This window comes from Malaclemys terrapin, chromosome 5 (genome assembly GCF_027887155.1).
Source record: "Malaclemys terrapin pileata isolate rMalTer1 chromosome 5, rMalTer1.hap1, whole genome shotgun sequence".
NCBI lineage: Eukaryota > Metazoa > Chordata > Testudines > Emydidae > Malaclemys > Malaclemys terrapin.
Window position 1 is genome coordinate 26,196,126 of NC_071509.1, and position 22,882 is coordinate 26,219,007.

The 22,882-nt window shown below is 41.2% G+C and overlaps 1 protein-coding gene across 4 annotated transcripts in view; it reads left to right on the top strand.

Moving 5' to 3' along the window:
• EVC2 (EvC ciliary complex subunit 2) overlaps positions 1–22,882 on the top strand; it is a 162,459-nt gene that overhangs the window by 89,588 nt on the left and 49,989 nt on the right. For 2 of the 4 annotated variants that reach the window (XM_054029013.1, XM_054029015.1), the window contains exons 13-14: positions 8,924–9,083; positions 10,636–11,096. In XM_054029013.1, coding sequence (XP_053884988.1) covers positions 8,924–9,083; positions 10,636–11,096 — 621 coding nt within the window. The remainder of the gene's footprint in view (positions 1–8,923; positions 9,084–10,635; positions 11,097–22,882) is intronic. The other 2 variants (XM_054029014.1, XM_054029016.1) reach the window with 1 other exon arrangement.

Sequence of the window (22,882 nt, forward strand, 5' to 3'; positions counted from 1 at the left end):
GCCCAAAACCCAGAAGAAGAAGAATTCCATGGAAGGTCGGCTAGAATTTCAATCTTTAATTATAAGGGGAGTTGGAGAATATTTACAGACCAGAGCATAAGAAATATTAAGAGCAAGAAAAGTCTGAACCAAAATGCTGGTCCTTTTAAATTGTATCATTAATCTCCTCTGCTTTTTCATCTTACCCTTCAACTCCCACTTCTCTAATTACAAATGTAGATGTTCCTTTATCAAAACCAGTATACAGTAGATTAGGTACTTTAAACGTATACTTATGGATGGGATTAAAGGGAATTTTGAGAGATGCATAATTGTTTTATATCTAGAAATGAAATTGGGAAAAGACGTAGATAAGATAGAATACACATAAACAAATTCAGAGATAGCATAAAACAGGCATGACATAAATGCTGTAAAGGACTTTTAAAAGCAGAGCTTAATAGAATGTTTAAAATATATTGGGTAAAAAGTCAATTGAGATTCATGTGAAAAAGATACTGTAAGAATGTTAACAAAATAAGTAAATGTGGGTTTCAGTTATAAAAACAGCCACTGTAGGACATTAGAGAAAATTTCAAACAAAATCTAGAGGCCAGTATTTTGAAACTTGGCTGTCTAAAGTTAGCATTTAAATAAGAAGCCTGACTTTTCTGAACAGCTCAGCTCCTTTTGAAAATCAAGCTGCTGATTTGGTGCCTAAATACGGATTTAGGTGCTTAACTCTAGGTATTTGCTGTGCTGTGGTAGTCGTGTTGGTTCCAAGATATTTGAGAGACAAGGTGAGTGAGGTAATATCTTTTATTGGAACAACTTCTGTTGGTGGAAGAGAAAGCTTTTGAGTTGGTCTCTTTTTGCTAACAGAATTTTATCCAGTAAAAGATATTACCTCACCCACTGTGTGTCTCTAACTCTAGGTATACAAGTTTGAAAATTTTTCCCATAATATAGTAGGCAGTGATGGATATTCAGATGTCTCTGGGCCAGATTCTCTCTCCATTCTGCCCTCTTTGCATCACTCAGCGCAAAGGGGCTGGACTCTGGCCTGAACAGCCTACTGAGAATTCTGCCAGGGGTTAGGGAGCTCTCAGGCGGCATAAAGTCAGTGTAGTTGGTTCCTATGCCAACCATGCCCCTTCACTCCCCCAGTACAAACACTGGCTTAGGGGTTGAGGGTGAGTGTAGCTGCACTCTGCCAAATCTCAGCTGGCCCCCTTAGGGAGCTGGGCTGAAGCAGATGTGATCTGTGAATTAGGGATCTGTAACCAGCTATAATCAGCTCCTAGTCTGCCGCCCTTTCCCTATGCTGAATGTGAAAGAGAATCTGACTCTGTCTTTTACAAAGAAATGTTATACTTTGAACATGGTTCCCTAGACACAAGAGGACAGGTGTGATGTCTGATTAAAATATAATTACGCAAGCCATTATTTCTACCACTGTTATATAATTGCAATAAAGCTTATGCAAAGTGTAACACATGGCCAGAAAGGGTTAAACAGCTTGCAGGCTAAGGCTATGTCTACACTGCCGATGTTACAGCATGGCTGCAGCAGTGCTGTGACTTGAGCAGGATAGTCACGCTTTATCATTGGGGGAGAGCTCTCCCAGCAATAAAAAATAACCACCTCGAACGAGGGGTGGTAGCTTTATCGCCGGGAGTACGGCTCCTGTTGATAAAGCACTGTCTATACTGCTGCTTTTCAGCGCTAAAACGTTTGTCACTCGGGCGGATGTTTTTTCACACCCCTGAACGACTAAAGTTTTAGCACTGAAAGTGGCAGCGTAGACACAGCCTCACTAACGCAAAGTGACCTTTAAAGACATGTTACACCTTAGAGACTAACAAATTTATTAGAGCATAAGCTTTCGTGGGCTACTGCCCACTTCTTCAGATGCATAAGTAGCCCACAAAAGCTTATGCTCTAATAAATTTGTTAGTCTCGAGGTGCCACAAGTACTCCTGTTCTTTTTGCGGATACAGACTAACACGGCTGCTACTCTGAAAAAAGACATGTTAAAAAGGTATGCAAATGGAAATTAAGGCCATTCATGCTAAATAGGCTAAAAATTTGAAATGCAAAGCTATATTGTTAGAAGTGATACTAATTGTGTGTATCGTTAATTCTAGCCCTGTAAACAGACAGTTCCTGTCCATCACTATAGCTACAAATTCAGAGATCAAAAGGGAATATTAACATTTAGATGAATCTTGGGTAAAATAATGTCTATATGTCTCTTTGAAGTTTATAATAGACTGCCTAATGGATAAATTGTCCTGTGTTTATTTGTGTAACTAATTACTTGTGGTGTTTAGAAAGCAAAAGGTTACATCAGAAGCCTATTGTTTAACCAGGACTGTGTGGTCAAGTGGCTGCTAGAACACTGTATAAAAAGAAAGACCCTGGCGTCCTGATCCTGTTCATCTCAGATTTGCTTAAGGTTTCATTCAGGGGAAGCCAAAGCCACAAGGACAGAGATTCCAGTTCTAACTGGATTGCCCTGAAATATAACCATTGGACTATAACCTATGGATTATTTCTGAAAGAACTCTTTGCAACTACAAAGCTCACCATCTCTGCTATGAATCTGAATCTTTAGAATTGAACTCATGAATATTGATCTTTTAACCATACTCTCTCTCTTTTGTTTTTTAGTAAATTTTAGTTCAGTTAATAAGAATTGGCTGTAGTGTGTATTTGGGTAAGATCTGAAATATTCAATAACCTGGGAGGTAATGTGTCCAATCCTTTGGGATTGGTAGAACCTTTTCTTTTATATGATGAAATAAATTTTCAGAAATCATCATATTTGACTTAGGTACCAGAGGCTGGATCACTTTAAGGGAACTGTGTTGTTTGGACTTCTGAGTAACCAGTAAGGTAATAAAGAAGCTGTTTTATGCTGGCTTGGTAAATCTAAGTATCGGAATATCCACCAGCTTTATGGGGATTGTCTGCCTCATTCTTTGCAGTTCACCCTAATTGAGTGACCACAGCTGCCCCCCACTGGGACACCGGTCACAGTCTGCTGCCCTTTCCCTATGCTGAATGCGGAAGAGAATCTGACTCTCTTTTACAAAGACATGTTCTACTTTGAACATGGTTCCCTAGAGGCAAGAGGACAGGATCACCATATCTCTGGTGAAAACAGGACTTTCCTTTTTAAAGAAAAGAAAAGAAACCAATTCTTGAGTTAAGTTATCCAGGAAAAGAATAGTAGAGGCTGGAAAATAAAGGACCATCAAATCCCAAACCCTGATAGTTAAAGTGATGAAAGGTATAAATAAATTGCTCTGCAAATCACTGGCCTCACTTAGGTGTGTTATAAACATCAAATTTGCTGTTGTGGATCAGACCATTGCATAGCAGCCTACCTTCACCATTGGCCAATACCTGACAGAATCAATTCCCCTCCAACAAAGCAGCTAAGCAGTTATTGGTTTGCTGTACAGTATTTAGGGGAGAATAATTCTTTCGCATCCCCCACATGCTTATTATGGTACCCACAAAAACATGAAATTTGATTACCCCTCACATGTTATCTGTTGTAATAACATTATCTAGTTCCATCCATACTCCTTGACTTGATTACCCTCTATGGCTGTGAATTCCCCATTTTGACTATTGTATAGGCTGAATTTTGTTTCTTTCTGTTAAATTCTATTAGTGTCCCATTATTTTCACATTATGGGACTATGTAACAGCAAAGTGCTTTTCGGTATTTCCTTATGCCCTCTATCATTTTGAATCACCCAGTCAAATACCCTTATAATCACTCTCTCCAGACTGAATTATCCTAGTTTGGGGAGTCTCTTACTCATGTGAATCTTTTCCAGTCTTTGCTATATCTTAAAATGACCACAGTTGAACCCAGCACTACTGATTTGTTATTATTTTATTTAATAGAAGAACTGATAGCTATGCCTACTGTTAAGGTTGCTTGACATATTTAATTCTATATATCTGTATATATGGTAGTAGAACCTAAAAGCTTCAATGAAGTCAAAGCCCCATTGTCGTAGGTACTGTACAACATATAGTGAATGGCAGTTCCTGCCTCAGAGAAGTTTAAAATCTAAGAGATAAGACACAGCCGATGGATGAAACAAATAAGCGGGTAACAGTGTCTGAGATACCCGAATGAGAAAAATAATAGTGTGTCACCACATGTAATTGATATTGGTCATGTCACTTAATGCACTTCGGGAAAGTGTTCTAATAGTAAGGTGATAAGAGTGATATAAGAAGCTGTATAAAGTAGAATGGAATTTAGCATAGACTAGCTGTATGAACAATGCATAGCCAATCAGTAACAGTAATTGCAGTAATCAGATGCGTGTCTACCATTGGGCAATATGTCACTGCAGTATTTTCTGCTGTTGTCTGTCCTTTAATGCATAGAGCCATTTTATTTATATATGTGCTATTGTGAGCAGATATCTTCATTGAATTCACCACAATCTAACCTCCTCTCTTGCTTCAGAAGATTCCACAGCTTCAGTGCCCATCAGCATATTAGGAGTTTAGACCATTGCTGCTAATACACATTATCTTACATTTATGCAAGTTAAATGTCCTCTGCCATCAAATTGTCCATTTCATTTATATGTTTAAATCCATCCAGAGTTTCTCATAATCCTCCATTTTACTAAACAAATCAACTTAGTGTCATTATCATACTTTACCAACTTCTTTTACTTTTTGTTCAAAATCTATTTAATATTTTTTATCAAATACTGGCAATCACCTTGGTACGCCAACATTTGACCTGTAGGACAGCCTTCGCTGTAACTTTTTAAATTGCTTTACTGGTTCAATCTTATCCATTTATTAGTCATTTTCCTTAATTGTCTCGTATGAGAGACCTTTTCAAAAAATCTAAGTGAATTACATTCATGCTGCTTTATCTATCATTTTGTTAACATTTCCAAAGAAGTCTCATAGATAGAAAGCTCATTTTTATCATTTTCCTTACGATGCTGGGGTTGACCTGTCCAGGCAATACTTGTCCAAGTGTTGTACTACTTTAACCTTACTGGAACTCATAATAACCAGTTTCCCCAGTAGCACAATGAGCCCCACCATTTTGTAATTCCTGGGTTCTAGATAGTCAAAAAGGCACCAGATTAGTGACTTCCCTGTTTTTTTTCTGAACTATTGCTATTTTTAAAGTGTTATGGCTTCATTTCTCCAAGAACTCTGCTCCTTCACACTTCATTTCCTTCATAACCCTTTGATAACATCATCCGGTTCTGGCAATTTACTGAACTTCAGGAACTCATATTGCAGTATGAATTTCTCCCTGGATTTCAATCTCTAATAAGACCACAATAATTTCCTGTGATATGTGGCCTTAAATCCTACCATCATCTACAGTAAAGTCAAAATCAAAACATTCCTCTTACTGATCTCTTTTAGTAGTGTACTTTTTATTCTTCTCCATTTAAGTGGTGTCCATTGCATCAATAAATATTTCTCCAAACAGTCCTTTGATGTCCCCTTCCACAGTAGCTAACCTACCCATTGTTATCATCACTGTGTCAGCAGAACATAAGCCTTTAATCTCTTGGGGCCTGACCCCACCAGGTGCTGAGCACCTGCGATCTGCATTAAGGTTAATGACTTGCTTAGCACCTCTCTGGGTCTGGATTTTACTATGAGGAATTACTCGTTACAATTCTGATCTGGACATCTGCAGAATACTGATCCAGTTGGGTGAAATCCTGGTCCCCCGAAGTCCTTGGCAAAACTCCCATTGACTTCAGTGGGGCAAGGATTTCACCCCTTGTTTCTATCATGTGAGCTTTCTAATCAAATAGATTCCATCCCTTAGTCGTGTCCACACTGGAGTGATCTTTCTAAAATAGCAGTGGTTTACTTTACTCCTTCAGATATAATACAACTCTATACAACCTAACCTACCCATCAGACAAACTATAGTTTGAAGTCTGAAGCCCTTTCGCTATTTTTTTTAAATTGTCAATCATATCTCGAATTGTCAATTATTTTGGGCATTCTAGCTGGCTCCTTTTTTAGTTTTGACTAAGACTTGAGCGTTAGCCTGGAGACGCTTTCATTTTTGTCTCTTAGAGGTATAACCATTATATTATTAGCATTATTTAACTGAAACTCTGCTTCTGCTTGAACTGATGGCTACACCTCCTTGTCTCTATTGTTTGTGTCATGGGAAACTCAGTCCATATTCCTTTTTACTGGCCCCTGTCGTTGTAGTACCCATGACTACCAAAATTTAATCTGAGTGCCTTTTAAGATTTTTACATGTAAAAAAATTCCACAGAATAAATCAACATGGAACTAATGAGATGTGTGTCTATCATCGTCCCCATCATCAGTGTGTGTATCACCACCCTGGTCACTTAGCTGGCATGTTACATCACTTTCCCCCCACCTTTCATCTCATGGCCCCAATTCTGATTTCTGCTGCAGCCCCTTTACTCCACTCTGGGTAGGGATTGTAAAGGGACTGCAAAGACTCCTGGGTAATTCCCCCAGCACAAAATAGATTAAAGGTATTTAAAAGTAATATCTTAATTCAGTGATTCTCAAAGCCGGTCCGCCGCCTGTTCAGGGAAAGCCCCTGGCGGGCCGGGCTGGTTTGTTTACCTGCCGCATCCACAGGTTCGGCCGATCGCAGCTCCCACTGGCCGCAGTTCGCCGCTCTGGGCTAATGGGGGCTGCGGGAAGCGGCGTGGGCCGAGGAATATGCTGGCTGCCCTTCCCACAGCCCCCATTGGCCTGGAGCGGCGAACCGCAGCCAGTGGAAGCCGCGATCGGCCGAACCTGCGGACATGGCAGGTAAACAAACCCGCTTGGCCCCCCAGCGGCTTTCCCTGAACAAGCGGCGGACCAGCTTTGAGAACCACTGTCTTAATTGATTATTATTTTGCATAACTTGTTCATCCTCTTATCTAATCCCGCCACCCACATGTTAAACTACTTTGTTTTCCCTTGTATTTGGCACAGAAAGGAGCCTAGATGCAGAATTTGCAGTTCCCAAAGCTGAAGGGAGGCTTGGCACTACCCAATCTATCTGCCACATCATTGGGATTTATAATCAATTGGTTTCAGGCAAGGACAAACATTATTTGGCTTCAAGTAGAGCACGTTGACAGCTGGTGGCATTGCTTTGAAGGCTTTTTCCAACAGAAGGTTTTTTTTTTTTTTTTTAAAGGTGATGGATGGAAGTTGAAAAAATTGAGTTCTGCAAAACTTAACAAATCTACGTGATAAGGAGGGAGGCTGAGCTGAGCTCAGCTCCTCATTAGAATTTAAAGCAAGTTTGATAGGCAGGGGACAGTGTTCTGTTGCTCATTTAATTGACTGTAAACTCTCGAACAATAGATGGAGAAGCAAGTGCTGCGTTGAACTGGAGCTCTCTATTCACTTTGGGTAAAATGCAAATGCCACACAACTAAATAAATATTCCTCAACTTGGCTTTAATTTGATTATTTGGGGAATTTGAGGTAAAATCTAACTTGAAAGAAATGTGGGACAGCTAAATTCATATGGACAAATCCTAGGTGAGCACAGAGCCGGGACACCCCAATGTCCTCACCGCCACCTGCCAGGCACTCTCAGCTCTGCACTCCCCAAAGCAGGTGAGGGGGAGCTCCGTGGGCCTGGGAGGAAGAGCGCAGGGCTGGGGACACAGGGTGTAGCCAGGTGATTCCTGGGGATGTCCTGGGGCTCCTGGGGCTAAACGAGCTTGGCTGCACTGGCCCTTTAAAGCTGCAGCTTCTGCCCTTCCTAAGTAAATTCACAAAATCAATGGGAATTGGTCTCAATCCTTTCCTGAAAAGGGCCGAATAAAGGACTACAAGATTTGGCCCATAGTCCAACTATTGGAGTGTGTTGGAGACTTTGCTGGGACAGAGGCATGTGAGCCCCATATGTTATTAGGTCCTGATTTTTAGGGGGGGCTGTGCCGCACAATTCCATTTGAAACCAATATGAGCTGCATAGTGCTCAGCCCTTCTGAAAATTGGGTACTTGGAGAATAATTGAGGAAGGGTTTGAACAAAAATCCACAGTGTTAGGGATAGTACTTTCAGCCCAGGTTCCATTTTGACCCTTTTAACCTCCTTTTAGGGAATACTCATTTAATATTTAATATTAGAAATATTTCTTGTGTGTCATGGTGATAACTGCGAAAATCCAAAATCCTAACCTGGTTGATTTAAGATCCTCCTTTATATCCCTGTTGTTCAAAGGTATTTGGGGAACTCCTGAGTGACAAGAATAGCAGCAGTCTTTATAATGCAATTAGAGTTGTTTATAGGGAAAGAGAGACTTATCTGACTATACTTTATTGCATCTAGCCCATACACTCATGTGAATTAGAGAAGTCAATGGAGTTAGACTGGTGTCATAATCTTGCAAGTTAACCCCAAATCCAAAAGATGTCTTGTAAGTGTAAAACTGGGAAAGTTTGGTCTTTGGAGTTGCTATATTTCTCTGTTCATCCAAAATCCTGGTAATTCTTTTGATTGATTTTGAAAGTTATAGGAGAAGTGAGTGAAAGTCTTTGCACAGGTTTTGCTAACTATCAAGGTCTCCTTGTTTTTTTTCCCTCCTTCCTTCCCATTCTCCCTTCACACCCCCATTTGTTTATTCACCTCTTGCCTATTATCTATATGCTATACTGTGAGCTTTCTGAGGCATGGACTGTCTTTGTATTATTTGCTTGCATAGCGTCCAATACAGTGGGATCCTGAGTCTTGTAAGAGAATTTGAGCAGGGGATTGGACTAGATGACCTCCTGAGGTCTCTTCCAACCCTAATATTCTATGATTCTATTAAGCATTACAGCAACAGAAATAAATAATAACTATGTGCCTTTATACAAACACACACTCTCTACTGTTAAGTATTCATGGTAACAGGTATTAAACACTCTTATTACAGAGCTGGTCATTTGTCTGAAAATCATTTGGGAACACTTCTTGACCAAGCTCAGGCAGAAGTTCATTCTGTTAAACAGAAGTTGGATCATAATTTAAAACAGGAAAAGCAAAGGCTTCACCAGAAACTCGTTACTAAGAGAAGACGAGAAATGTTGCAAAAGGTAATTATGTACAGTGTAACCATTTACCCTGTGATTATGCTGAGAAATACCTGATTGAATTGAAAGATGAAACCTAATTCTTTCATGATGATGAAGATAATAAACATCCACGCTAGGATAGTAGAGGAAAATCAGTCTTCATAATTTTTAGTGGCGTTACCACAATGCACAGTAGAACCTCAGAGTTATGAATACCAGAGTTACGAACTGACTGGTTAACCACGCACCTTATTTGGAACTGGAGATACACAATCAGGCAGCAGCAGAGACCAAAAAAAAGAGAAAATACTGTACAGTATTGCGTTAAACATAAACTACTGAAAAAAATGAAGTGAAAGTTTAAAAAAAAAAGATTTGGCAAAGCAAGAAAACTGTTTTCTGTGCTTGTTTCGTTTAAATTAAGATAGTTAAAAGCAATATTTTTCTTCCACATAGTAAAGTTTCAAAGCTGTAATAAGTCAATGTTCAGTTGTAAAGTTTTGAAAGAATAACCATAGCATTTTGTTCAGAGTTACGAACATTTCAGAATTACGAACAACGTCCATTCCCAAGGTATTCGTAGTTCTGAGGTTCTACTGTATTGTCTTAACTGAGCAGTTATTCATAGTCTGACAGCATAAGACCAGATCATTCCCTATAATTGAGAGAACCTGCAGGTCATATACATGAAGAAAATTCTGAGTTTCCATTTGTGGTTTGACATCTCACCAGATCAGGAATATAGGGTTAGATTCAACACAGTGGGGGCAGGCAGCATGACCCTCCAAACCCACCAATGTTCCAAACTCTATGAAGGAAAATGCCTTGGAGCTCTGGCAATCACGCAGAGGGCCAACACTTCCATTGTACTCTCTGGGCTTCCCACTGGTGCCCATCTCCATCTTGACCTGGGTTAATTGACTTTACACCAAAATGCATAATTGGCCAATTTAGGCTCCTGTATGTGAATTGTAAAGAAATAATCAAAAGATGCAGGAAATCCATTGGGTTAGTTGGGACAGACGTTTCAAAATGTTCTGGTGGTCTTAAAAGATAAATTGTGATAAAACAAGGAGAGAGCAGGTATGAAGAAAAATCTAGGGCTTCTTTCAGTGGCATTCAGTATCTTTTTTTTCTCCCCACAAGGGTAGCTTTGGCTAGCTTTATAGTGAAAATATTGCATAGTGTAATATGAAATATCAGTACACCATTTTTCTCTTCTTTCCTCTGTGTTTCTTTGATCAGAGTTTGCATTTGGAATTTTACCGGATCATTAGATTTCTGACCCTTTCCGATATTTGAAAATATGTCAGGGCATGAGATAAAGTGCACACTGCATTTTTGTAGGTGTTAGCATTCTGTCTAACTTCAACCCAAATGAATAGTGGCCTTTTGGGCACATATGAATGCAGTGCTGATATTATGCAATGAAGTTATCATTTTGAGTATTACCAAAAAAATCATGTATAATTTCACCTTGGTATGAAATATGTATATAGGGGATTGGAACTAGAAAGAAGTTTTTTCTATTTACCTTGTATCTTTTTTTTTTTTTTTTTTGTAAATGAATAAGCAGAAAGAACAAAGAAAGGAGCAGATGTCGATAGGAGACACTTTCAAAACCACTAAAGAGGTTAGCCACTACTTGAGCCACTGGCAAAAGCTTCTGACTGATCATGCTGTTGAATTTGAAGAGCTTATTGAAAAGCTTGATAATGATGCCAGCGAAGAAATAAAAGTGCTTAGATTTACTTTGACAGAGAAAGCTATTGATGAACTTAAACGCATTCAGTATGGAGTAATCACTCAAGAACTGTTAAAACTGAGTGTGCCAAAGCCATTCCTGCAACAAATTGTTGAGGAGCATAAAAAGGAAATTGCTATTCAGACTGAACAGCTTGAAAAAGAAGAACATGACAAAAATATGGCCACTCGAGAATGGCTTGAGAATACCAGGCAAAAACTGAGCCAAGAGCTGGAACACAGAATTGCAGAACAAAAAAAATTAAGGAGTTGGGAACAGTTAGTGTTCAAGTAAGTATCTGTCCATTTTCTTTTCTTGGTTATTCCTCTAATAAGTATGAGTTTAACACACATGTGGGCTTAATTTTTAACTATCAATTCTTTGCTATAAACTTTGGACCTGAGTTTCACCGGTTCATAGTACTCACCACTCCTACTGCAGTCAATATGTGCTGTCGTTGCTCTGTGCTTGTGAAAATTAGCGGCTTTGGTTTGTTAGGGGATTTTTAATGAAAATTCCAAGGAGATGAATTTGTTAAAATTATAAGGGTGATTTAGAATTTTTAGGCTTTAATTCAGTATATATGCCATACTTTGTTTGCAAAACTCTCAGTATTCAGACTCAGTATTGTCTACAGCCAAGCTCTAAGATATAACCGCATTTGCTCCAATCCCTCGGATAGAGACAAGCACCTACAAGATCTCTATCAAGCATTCTTAAAACTACAATACCCACCTGCTGAAGTGAAAAAACAGATTGACAGAGCCAGGCGAGTACCCAGAAGTCACCTCCTACAAGACAGGCCCAACAAAGAAAATAACAGAACACCACTAGCTGTCACCTTCAGCCCCCAACTAAAACCTCTCCAGCGCATCATCAGAGATCTACAACCTATCCTGAAAGATGATCCTTTACTCTCACAGATCTTGGGAGACAGACCTGTCCTCGCTTACAGACAACCCCCCAACCTAAAGCAAATACTCACCAGCAACCACACATCACTGAACAAAACCACTAACCCAGGAACCTATCCTTGTAACAAACCCCGATGCCAACTCTGTCCACATATCTATTCAAGTGACATCATCATAGGACCTAATCACATCAGCCATACCATCAGGGGCTCGTTCACCTGCACATCTACCAATGTGATATATGCCATCATGTGCCAGCAATGCCCCTCTGCCATGTACATTGGCCAAACCGGACAGTCTCTACGCAAAAGAATTAATGGACACAAATCTGACATCAGGAATCAAAATACTCAAAAACCAGTGGGAGAACACTTTAACCTGTCTGGTCATTCAGTGACAGACCTGCGGGTGGCTATATTACAACAGAAAAACTTCAAAAACAGACTCCAAAGAGAGACTGCAGAGCTAGAATTGATATGCAAACTAGACACAATCAACTCCGGTTTGAATAAGGACTGGGAATGGCTGAGCCATTACAAACGTTGACTATCTCCCCTTGTAAGTACTCTCACACTTCTTATCACACTGTCTGTACTCGGCTAGCTTGATTATCACTTCAAAAGGTTTTTTTTTTTTTTTTTTTTTTTTTTTTTTTTTTCCTCTTAATTAATTGGCCTCTCAGAGTTGGTAAGACAACTCCCACCTGTTTATGCTCTCTGTATGTGTGTATATATATCTCCTCATTATATGTTCCATTCTATATGCATCCGAAGAAGTGGGCTGTAGTCCATGAAAGCTTATGCTCTAATAAATTTGTTAGTCTCTAAGGTGCCACAAGTACTCCTGTTCTTCTTTTTGCGGATACAGACTAACACGGCTGTTACTCTGAAACTTGTCAGTATTCAGAGATTCCCAGATCCCAAGGCTAGAAATGATAATTATGAATGTCTGCTCTGACCTCCTGTATAACACAGGCCATAGAACTTCCTCCAAAATAATTCATAGAGCATATCATTTAGAAGAACATCCAAACTTGATTTTAAAATTGTCATGATGGAGAATCCACCATGACCCTCGGTAAATTGTTCCAATGGTTAATGGCTCACTGTTAAACATTTATGCTTTATTTTCAGTCTAATTTGGCTAGCTTCAGCTTCCAGCTGCTGGATTGTGTTATACCTTTCTTTGCTAGACTAAAGAGCCTATTATTAAATATTTGTTTCCCAGGTAGATACTTATAGACTGTGATCAAATCACCCCTTAACCTTTTCTTTGTTAAGCTAAATATTGTGATAGACTCCAAAGGCTCAATCTAAGGCATGTTTTCTAATCCTTTAATAATTCTTGTGGCTCTTCTCCGAACCCTCTCCAAATTATGAACATCCTTCTGGAGTTGTGGGCACCAGAACGGGACATAGTATTCCAGCAGTGGCCACACCAGTGCCAAATACGGAAGTACAATAACCGCTTTATTCCTACTGGAGATTACTCTGTTTATGCATCCCAGGATCACATTAACATCACACTGGGAGCTCATGTTCAGCTGATTATGCACCACGACTCCCAAATCTTTTTCAGAGTCTCTGCTTCCCAGAAAAGAGTCCCCCATACTGTAAGTGTGGACTACATTCTTTGTTCCTAGATGTATACATTTATATTTAGCCATATTAAAATACATATTGTTCACCTGTGCCCAGTTTACCAAATGGTCCAGATTGATCTGAATCAGTGACTTGTGCTCTTCATTATTGATTACTCCAATTTTTGTGTCATCTTCAGACTTTATAAGTGATGATTTTATGTTTTCTTCCAAGTCACAGATAAAAATGTGGAATAGCGCAGGGGCAAGAACTCATCCTTGCAGGACCCCACTGGAAACACACCCGCTTGATAATGATTTCCCGTTTACAGTTATATTTTGAGACCTTATCAGTTAGCCAGTTTGCAATCCATTTAATGTGGGCTAGCATGTTAATTTGATATCGTTCTAATTTTTTTAATCAAAAAGTTGTGCAATAACAAGTCAAACCCCTTACAGAAATCTTAAGTATGTTACGTCAACACTATTACCTGTATTAACCGAACTTATAAAGTCATCAAAAAAAGCTATCAGGTTAGTTTGACCGGATCTGTTTTTCATAAACCCATGTTGTGTTGCATTAATTGCATGACTCTCCTGTAGTTCTTTATTAATTGAGTCCAATATCAGCCACTGCATTATCTTGCTCAAGATCTCTAATGACCTGTAATTACCTGGGTCATCCCATTTGCCCTTTTTAAAAATTGGCACAACATTATCTTTCTTCCAGTCTTCTGAAACATCAACTGTCCTCCAAGACTTACTAAAAATCAACTTTTAAGGTCCAGCAAGCTCCTACCCCAGCTCTTTTAATACTCTTGGATGCAAATTATGTGGACTTGCTGATTTAAAAATGTCTAACTTTAGTAGCTTTCGTTTAACATCCTCCAGAGAGGCTAGTGGGATGGAAAGAGTGTTATCACCATATGATGAGACTATATCATCTGTTTTTCCCCAAATACAACACAGAAATATTTATTGGCAAGTAAGAGAAATACTCCCAGTATTTTATGAGTCTCAGCACCGCACACAGAACACTAGTACCTCAGGCCTCTTATCCCTAAAAATGATTGCTGTATATTTCTTAAGACCATAGTTTAGGTTAGCATTTTCCTGGTTTTCAGATGCATTCTTGAAGAGCATTTGTTGTGCATTTATTAATACCATATTTCCTAGCAGCAGAAATGTAATGTTTGATGTGAGACATTGTACCTTTTAAAAGTCGTAGTTTGAGGGCATACGACTGGGATTGTGCTTGTGATATTAGGCTTTCTGCAGGGGTACCAGAGAAGAGAGATACAGACTAGAGAATCATTAGGGTGGGTCTCTCCGTGGTAGCCAGAGAAGGGTCATGTAGTGGGCAAAGATGTGTCCTCCCTCTTCCCAGGCAGGGAAAATGAGAAAGGTCTCTGTTACCCAAGTGTTTTTGCTGAGTCTTTTTGAATCTTCTGTTTATTAATAAACCCACCTTGAAAAAGGGGACATGGAACTGAACTTGAGGGTTTGGGCTTTATTTGGACTACCCTGGCTAATAAATCTGCCCACTGGCTTATGGACACGTATTCATTAAAAAGAATGGCCTGTAAAGCATTAATGTCAACTTAAACAACTTCAGGTGAGGGGGGAAGAATTTTCCTTTTCTTTAAAGAAAATCAGATACACGTGAGACCTACTGGGCCAAATTTGATGACCTGACATTGTCCCAGTAAGTTTTCTTACTGCACATTATAGAGCTATGGAAAACAGATCTACAGGAGTCTGCCTGTTACTTGTAATGTTTGAAAATCCACTAATTTCTAACTTTTCAGTGACTTTTGGTTTTTCAAAATTCGAAATAATTTTCCATAAACTATTTCAATGTATCTTTCAGATACAGTCTTATTATCTCTAAATATACTGTAGAGAACAATCCTGCACCAGTACTCATATGGATTAGGTGACCTAGGTCTTTTCCATTTCTAACTTCTATGATTCTATGAGGATGTATTCCAGTTGGTAGTGCTGTCTGTTACACTTGTCAAATACCATCGTTATTCACACAGCAACAATAAAAATCAGTTTCTTAAAAGCTGCTTACTTTTCCAGTACATTTTTCTACACAATTATACAACATTCCATCAAAAGCTCTTTAAAAAAATGTATGTCTTTACACTTTCTGACTGTGTGTGTGTTAATTTTGATATTTTGATCACCAGACGCCAGCTCTAGTCTCTTACCAAGAATTATTTTGAACGATAGCTTTTTATTTTTGTGGTTCATTCAAGATACTGTGAAGTAGTTCTGTGCCAAATATATTCACACTTCAAAATCCTTTCCTAACATAGGCATAGCATAAGAGATCTATGCCGTAGTTTCTAATCCACTGTTTTTTTCTGGCAATACTACCTTTCTATTTATAAATCTAAGGCAATATTGTGGAGCAGTAAGTACTGCCTGTTGGAGAAATGATGCCTTCAGATAGGTGTCTTAGGTGGATGAAAATATCATAAATATGAATATGTTAATTTCGAGACTGACTACAATCAGTTGATTCAGAGAGGAATTTCTAGAAGCATCATAGGCATATTTTATGGAAATAATGACAGTCTTTTTGGCACTGTGATTAACTAAAGTAAAATCATCCTTCAAAAACACTTGAGACAATATATTGTCATTTTAAAATTGAAACTCTTTGTTAGTGCATCAGTGTGCTGTTTAAAAACTGCTTGAATTAGTTATTGTTTAATCTTTAAACAAATAGGCTACTTCCTCCTTTTTAAAACTACTGGGATAGGGGGAAGTTTATTGCTGCAAATTGTAAATATATTTCTAATTTTTTATTAATTTTTTTCATATATAACAAATATACCAAAATACAAGATTCAGCATAATACACAAAGTATTATGTGTAAAGAGGGTCAGGATGAAGGGAGGGCAGGTGAAGCAACCTACCTATCTTCAGGGTCTGTGTTAATCATAAACCTGTTAAAAGTCAGCACAAATTGCTTTGAATTCTTCAGGCATTCCCCTTCTATGGAATGCCAGTAATTCACTAGCTGAGAGGTCAGCCATATTGTCATAACTATAAAGGGAAGGGTAATAGCTGTCCTGTGTACAGTACTATAAATCCCTCCTGGCCAGAGACTCCAAAATCCTTTTCCCTGTAAAGGGTTAAGAAGCTCAGGTAACCTGGCTGGCATCTGACCTAAAGGACCAATAAGGGGACAAGATACTTTCAAATCTTGGGGGGGGAAGGCTTTTGTTTGTGTTCTTTGTTTGGGAGTGTGTTCGTTCTCGGGAATGAGAGGGATCAGACATCAATCCAGGTTCTCCACATCTTTCTAAACAAGCCTCTCCTATTTCAAACTTGTAAGTAAATAGCCAGGCAAGGCGTGTTAGTTTTCCTTTGTTTTTCTCAACTTGTAAATGTACCTTTTACTAGAGTGTTTATCTTTGTTTGCTGTACTTTGAACCTGAGACTAGAGGGGAGTCCTCTGAGCTCTTTAAGTTTGATTACCCTGTAAGGTTAATTTCCATACTGATTTTACAGAGATGATTTTTATCTTTTTCTTTAATTAAAAACCTTCTTTTTAAGAACCTGATTGATTTTTTCTTTGTTTTAGATCCAAAGGGGTTTTGGATCTTGATTCACCAGGAGTTGGTGGGAGGAAGGAGGGGAATGGTTAATTTCCCCTTGTTTTAAATCCAAGGGGTTGGATTTGTTTTCACCAGGGATTTGGTGAAGGTTTTTCAAGGTTTCCCAGGGAGGGAATCCATTGAAAATGGTGGCAGCCGAACCAGAGCTAAGCTGGTAATTAAGCTTAGAAGTTTTTATGCAGGCCCCTACATTTGTACCCTAAAGTTCAAAGTGGGGATCTCAGTCCTGACATGGTGAATAGCGGTGGGATCATTTTAAACCCAAAAGCCAGTGAGATTTTTTTTTCCTTCTAGCTGCTTGGAAAGCCGAGCTGGAAGTAGATAGATGCATATCTTATCTCTCCTTGCCTGAAGGCAGAGGTGTTAAGTTTTTTTTACAGGTCCTTTGTTAAGAGAAGGGTTCAATTAGCAAATGACTGGTAAAAGGTATTTACAAGCTGAATTGTTTTTTTTTTCTTTTTACATCCTCGGGAGTAGCTAGTTAGAAAGTTACTGTTAACTCTGCAGCAGCCAGAGCTGAGAGCTTCCCAGTTTGTCAACTGCAAAGGGGGTTACCCAGCACAAGAAAACAGGAAAATGACTACCAAAGAAGTAGCTAACAAAATAGAACTGGCCAAACTAGAAGCAGAAGAAAATGAAAGAAAACATCAGAGACTGCTTCAATTAACAAAACTCGAGACAGAGCAGAGAGAAAGAGAAGAAAAAGCCAAAGAGGAGGCCCACAAGAGAGAGATGGAGCTGAAAGAAAAAGAGATGGAGCTGAAAGAAAAAGAGATGGAGGAGAGAGAAAAAGAAAGGAAGCATGAACTGGAAGTAGCAAAGGCTAAGCAGGATGCACCAGCCAATGCTAACAACCCCCCTCCAGGTACCACTTCCCATCCCAGAAGATTCCCCACCTACAAGGCAGGCGATGATACTGAGGCCTTCTTAGAAAATTTTGAAAGGGCCTGCCTTGGATACAGCATCACTGCAGACCAGTACATGGTAGAGCTGAGGCCGCAGCTCAGTGGACCCTTAGCAGAGGTGGCGGCTGAAATGCCTAAGGAACACATGAACAGTTATGAACTTTTTAAAAACAAGGCCAGACTCAGAATGGGGCTAACACCCGAGCATGCCCGTCGGCGGTTCAGAGCCCTAAAGTGGAAACCGGATGTGTCATTTACCCGTCATGCCTACCACATTGACAAAAATTGTGATGCCTGGGTATCAGGAGCAAATGTTAAATCTCTGGAAGATCTGCTTTCCCTAGTAAAAATGGAGCAGTTTTTAGAGGGTGTTCCTGAGGAAATAGAAAGGTACATCCTAGATAGGAAGCCCAAAACTGTAACTGAGGCGGGGGAGATTGGAGCCCAATGGGTGGAGGTGGCAGAAAAGAAAAAAACTAGTAGCAGTTGGAGCGAATATCAGAAGGGGCAAGCCGAAACAAAACCTTACCACTGGGGACAACCCAAGGCCCCACCCACATCCCAAGGGAAACCCCAGACGCTTTCTCACCCCACCACACCAGTCTCCACCAACCAACATCGTCCCGGTGATACCTTAGCAGGGCGATGTTTTAAATGTAATGGACTGGGACATATAAAGGCTCACTGCCCCAAGAACCCCAACCGATTACAGTTCATTACACCCCAATCACACCAAAGATCCCCAAACCCAGATGCCTCTCTCATACCCTCGGAGCGAAGGGAAACCTTGAGAGTGGGCGGAAGGAAGGTTACCGCTTGGAGGGACACTGGGGCTCAAGTGTCAACTATCCACCAATCCCTAGTGGACCCCAAACTCATCAACCCAGAGGCTACAGTGACAATTCAACCCTTCGTGTCACAATCTGTAACCTTGCCTACAGCCACGTTGCATGTCCAGTACAAGGGCTGGTCAGGAATGTGGACTTTTGCAGTCTATGACAATTATCCCATTCCCATGCTGCTGGGGGAAGATTTGGCCAACCATGTGAAGGTAGCCAAGAGGGTGGGAATAGTCACCCGCAGCCAGGCTAAGCAAGCTTTCACCCCCATCCCTGTTCCTGAGCCGTCCACCAGGGCCCCGTCTGTGTTACCGGAGACCCAGACAAAGGTGGTGGAACTGGATCCTCTGCCAACGACTGCAACAGCCGTAGTGGATCCAATCCCAGAGACCCAGCCAAAGCCAGTCCCAGAACCGGAACTGGCAACGCAACCAGCACCAGAACCATTGCCAGCCCTGAGTCCAGCGCTTGCAAACCCGTCTACAACTCCAATGCCAGAGGGCACCAGCGAGCCTGAACTGGCAGAAGCAGCAGATAACCCTACCCAAGAGGCTCAGCCAGAGCCTGAGTTACCACATAGTGCACAAGCGGACAGCGGTTCACAGTCAATGGAAACAGCCCCAGCACCTGCATCACTTCCAGAGGGACCAAGCCCCAGTCCACAGTCCAAGGAGGAACTGATGTCTCCAGCATCAAGGGAACAGTTCCAGGCCGAGCAGGAAGCAGATGACAGCCTTCCAAAAGCTTGGGCGGCGGCGCGGAGCACCCCACCGCCTCTCAGCTCTTCTAACCGATCCCGGTTTGTTGTAGAACAAGGACTTTTATACAAGGAGACTCTTTCTGGTGGGCACCAGGAAGACTGGCATCCTCAAAGGCAGTTGGTAGTTCCCACTAAGTATCGGGTAAAGCTCTTGAGCTTAGCCCATGATCATCCCAGTGGCCATTCTGGGGTGAACAGAACCAAAAACCGGTTGGGGAAGTCCTTCCACTGGGAGGGAATGGGCAAGGACGTTGCTAATTATGTCCGGTCTTGTGAGGTGTGCCAACGAGTGGGAAAACCCCAAGACCAGGTTAAAGCCCCTCTCCAGCCACTACCCATAATTGAGGTCCCATTTCAGCGCGTAGCTGTGGATATTCTGGGTCCTTTCCCAAAGAAGACACCCAGAGGAAAGCAGTACGTACTGACTTTCGTGGATTTTGCTACCCGATGGCCGGAAGCAGTACCCTTAAGCAACACCAGGGCTAAAAGTGTGTGCCAGGCATTAACAGACATTTTTGCCAGGGTAGGTTGGCCCTCCGACATCCTTACAGATTCGGGAACTAACTTCCTGGCAGGAACCATGGAAAACCTGTGGGAAGCTCATGGGGTGAATCACTTGGTTGCCACCCCTTACCACCATGAAACCAATGGCCTGGTGGAGAGGTTTAATGGAACTTTGGGGGCCATGATACGTAAATTTGTAAATGAACACTCCAATGATTGGGACCTCGTGTTGCAGCAGTTGCTTTTTGCCTACAGGGCTGTACCACATCCCAGTTTAGGGTTTTCACCATTTGAACTTGTGTATGGCCGTGAGGTTAAGGGGCCATTACAGTTGGTGAAGCAGCAATGGGAGGGGTTTACGCCTTCTCCAGGAACAAACATTCTAGACTTTGTAAGCAACCTACAAAACACCCTCCGACATTCTTTGGCCCTTGCTAAAGAAAACCTAAAGGATGCTCAGGAAGAGCAAAAGGCCTGGTATGATAAACATTCCAGAGAACGGTCCTTCAAAGTAGGAGACCAAGTCATGGTCTTAAAGGCAATCCAGGCCCATAAAATGGAAGCGTCGTGGGAAGGACCATTCACGGTCCAGGAGCGCCTAGGAGCTGTTAACTATCTCATAGCCTCCCCCACCTCCAACATAAAGCCTAAAGTATACCATGTTAATTCTCTTAAGCCCTTTTATTCCAGAGAATTAAACGTTTGCCAGTTTACAGCCCAGGAAACAGATGACGCGGAGTGGCCTGAAGGTGTCTACTACGAAGGAAAAAAGGATGGTGGCGTGGAAGAGGTGAACCTCTCCATGACCCTTGGACGTCTGCAGCGACAGCAGATCAAGGAGCTGTGCACAAGCTTTGCACCAATTTTCTCAGCCACTCCAGGATGGACCGAACGGGCATACCACTCCATTGACACAGGTAATGCTCACCCTATTAGAACCCCACCCTACCGGGAGTCACCTCATGCCAAAACTGCTATACAAAGGGAGATCCAGGACATGCTACAGATGGGTATAATCCGCCCCTCTAAGAGTGCATGGGCATCTCCAGTGGTTCTAGTTCCCAAACCAGATGGGGAAATACGCTTTTGCGTGGACTACCGTAAGCTAAATGCTGTAACTCGTCCTGACAACTATCCAATGCCACGCACAGATGAGCTATTGGAGAAATTGGGACATGCCCAATTCATCTCTACTTTAGACTTAACCAAGGGGTACTGGCAAGTACCACTAGATGAACCCGCTAAGGAAAGGTCAGCCTTCGTCACCCAGGCAGGGGTGTATGAATTCAATGTACTCCCTTTCGGGTTGCGAAATGCACCCGCCACCTTCCAAAGACTTGTAGATGGTCTCCTAGCGGGATTGGGAGAATCTGCAGTTGCCTACCTCGATGATGTGGCCATTTTTTCTGATTCATGGGCAGAGCACATGGAGCACCTGGAAAAAGTTTTCGAGCACATCCAGCAGGCAGGACTAACTGTTAAGGCTAAAAAGTGTCAAATAGGCCAAAACAGAGTGACTTACTTGGGGCACCAGGTGGGTCAAGGAACTATAAATCCCATACAGGCCAAAGTGGATGCTATCCAAAAGTGGCCGGTTCCAAAGTCTAAGAAACAGGTCCAATCCTTCTTAGGCTTGGCTGGATATTATAGGCGATTTGTACCCCACTACAGCCAAATCGCCGCCCCGCTGACAGACCTAACCAGAAAGAACCAGCCAAATGCAGTTCAGTGGACTGATGAGTGTCAAAAGGCCTTTAACCAGCTTAAGGCAACACTCATGTCTGACCCTGTGCTAAGGGCCCCAGACTTTGACAAACTGTTCCTAGTAACCACAGATGCGTCCGAGCGAGGCGTGGGAGCAGTTTTAATGCAGGAAGGACCGGATCAAGAATTCCATCCTGTTGTCTTTCTCAGTAAAAAACTGTCTGAGAGGGAAAGCCATTGGTCAATCAGCGAAAAGGAATGCTACGCCATTGTGTACGCGCTGGAAAAGCTACGCCCATATGTTTGGGGACGGCGTTTCCAACTACAAACAGACCATGCTGCGCTACAGTGGCTTCATACCGCCAAGGGAAATAACAAAAAACTTCTTCGGTGGAGTTTAGCTCTCCAAGATTTTGATTTTGAAATACAACACATTTCGGGAGCTTCTAACAAAGTGGCTGATGTACTCTCCCGGGAAAGTTTCCCAGAGTTAACTGGTTAACAATTGTTTTTGGAATAAAACATATTGTTAGTTTTTATATAATCAGTAGTATGTCTAAAGGTACATGTGTCTTATTAACTCTGTTTTCTCCTAGAACTCCAGGGAAAAATCACAGCCAGTGTGGAACCGAACATCCAACACTATCTGTGATTTGGGGGGCGTGTCATAACTATAAAGGGAAGGGTAATAGCTGTCCTGTGTACAGTACTATAAATCCCTCCTGGCCAGAGACTCCAAAATCCTTTTCCCTGTAAAGGGTTAAGAAGCTCAGGTAACCTGGCTGGCATCTGACCTAAAGGACCAATAAGGGGACAAGATACTTTCAAATCTTGGGGGGGGAAGGCTTTTGTTTGTGTTCTTTGTTTGGGAGTGTGTTCGTTCTCGGGAATGAGAGGGATCAGACATCAATCCAGGTTCTCCACATCTTTCTAAACAAGCCTCTCCTACTTCAAACTTGTAAGTAAATAGCCAGGCAAGGCGTGTTAGTTTTCCTTTGTTTTTCTCAACTTGTAAATGTACCTTTTACTAGAGTGTTTATCTTTGTTTGCTGTACTTTGAACCTGAGACTAGAGGGGAGTCCTCTGAGCTCTTTAAGTTTGATTACCCTGTAAGGTTAATTTCCATACTGATTTTACAGAGATGATTTTTATCTTTTTCTTTAATTAAAAACCTTCTTTTTAAGAACCTGATTGATTTTTTCCTTGTTTTAGATCCAAAGGGGTTTTGGATCTTG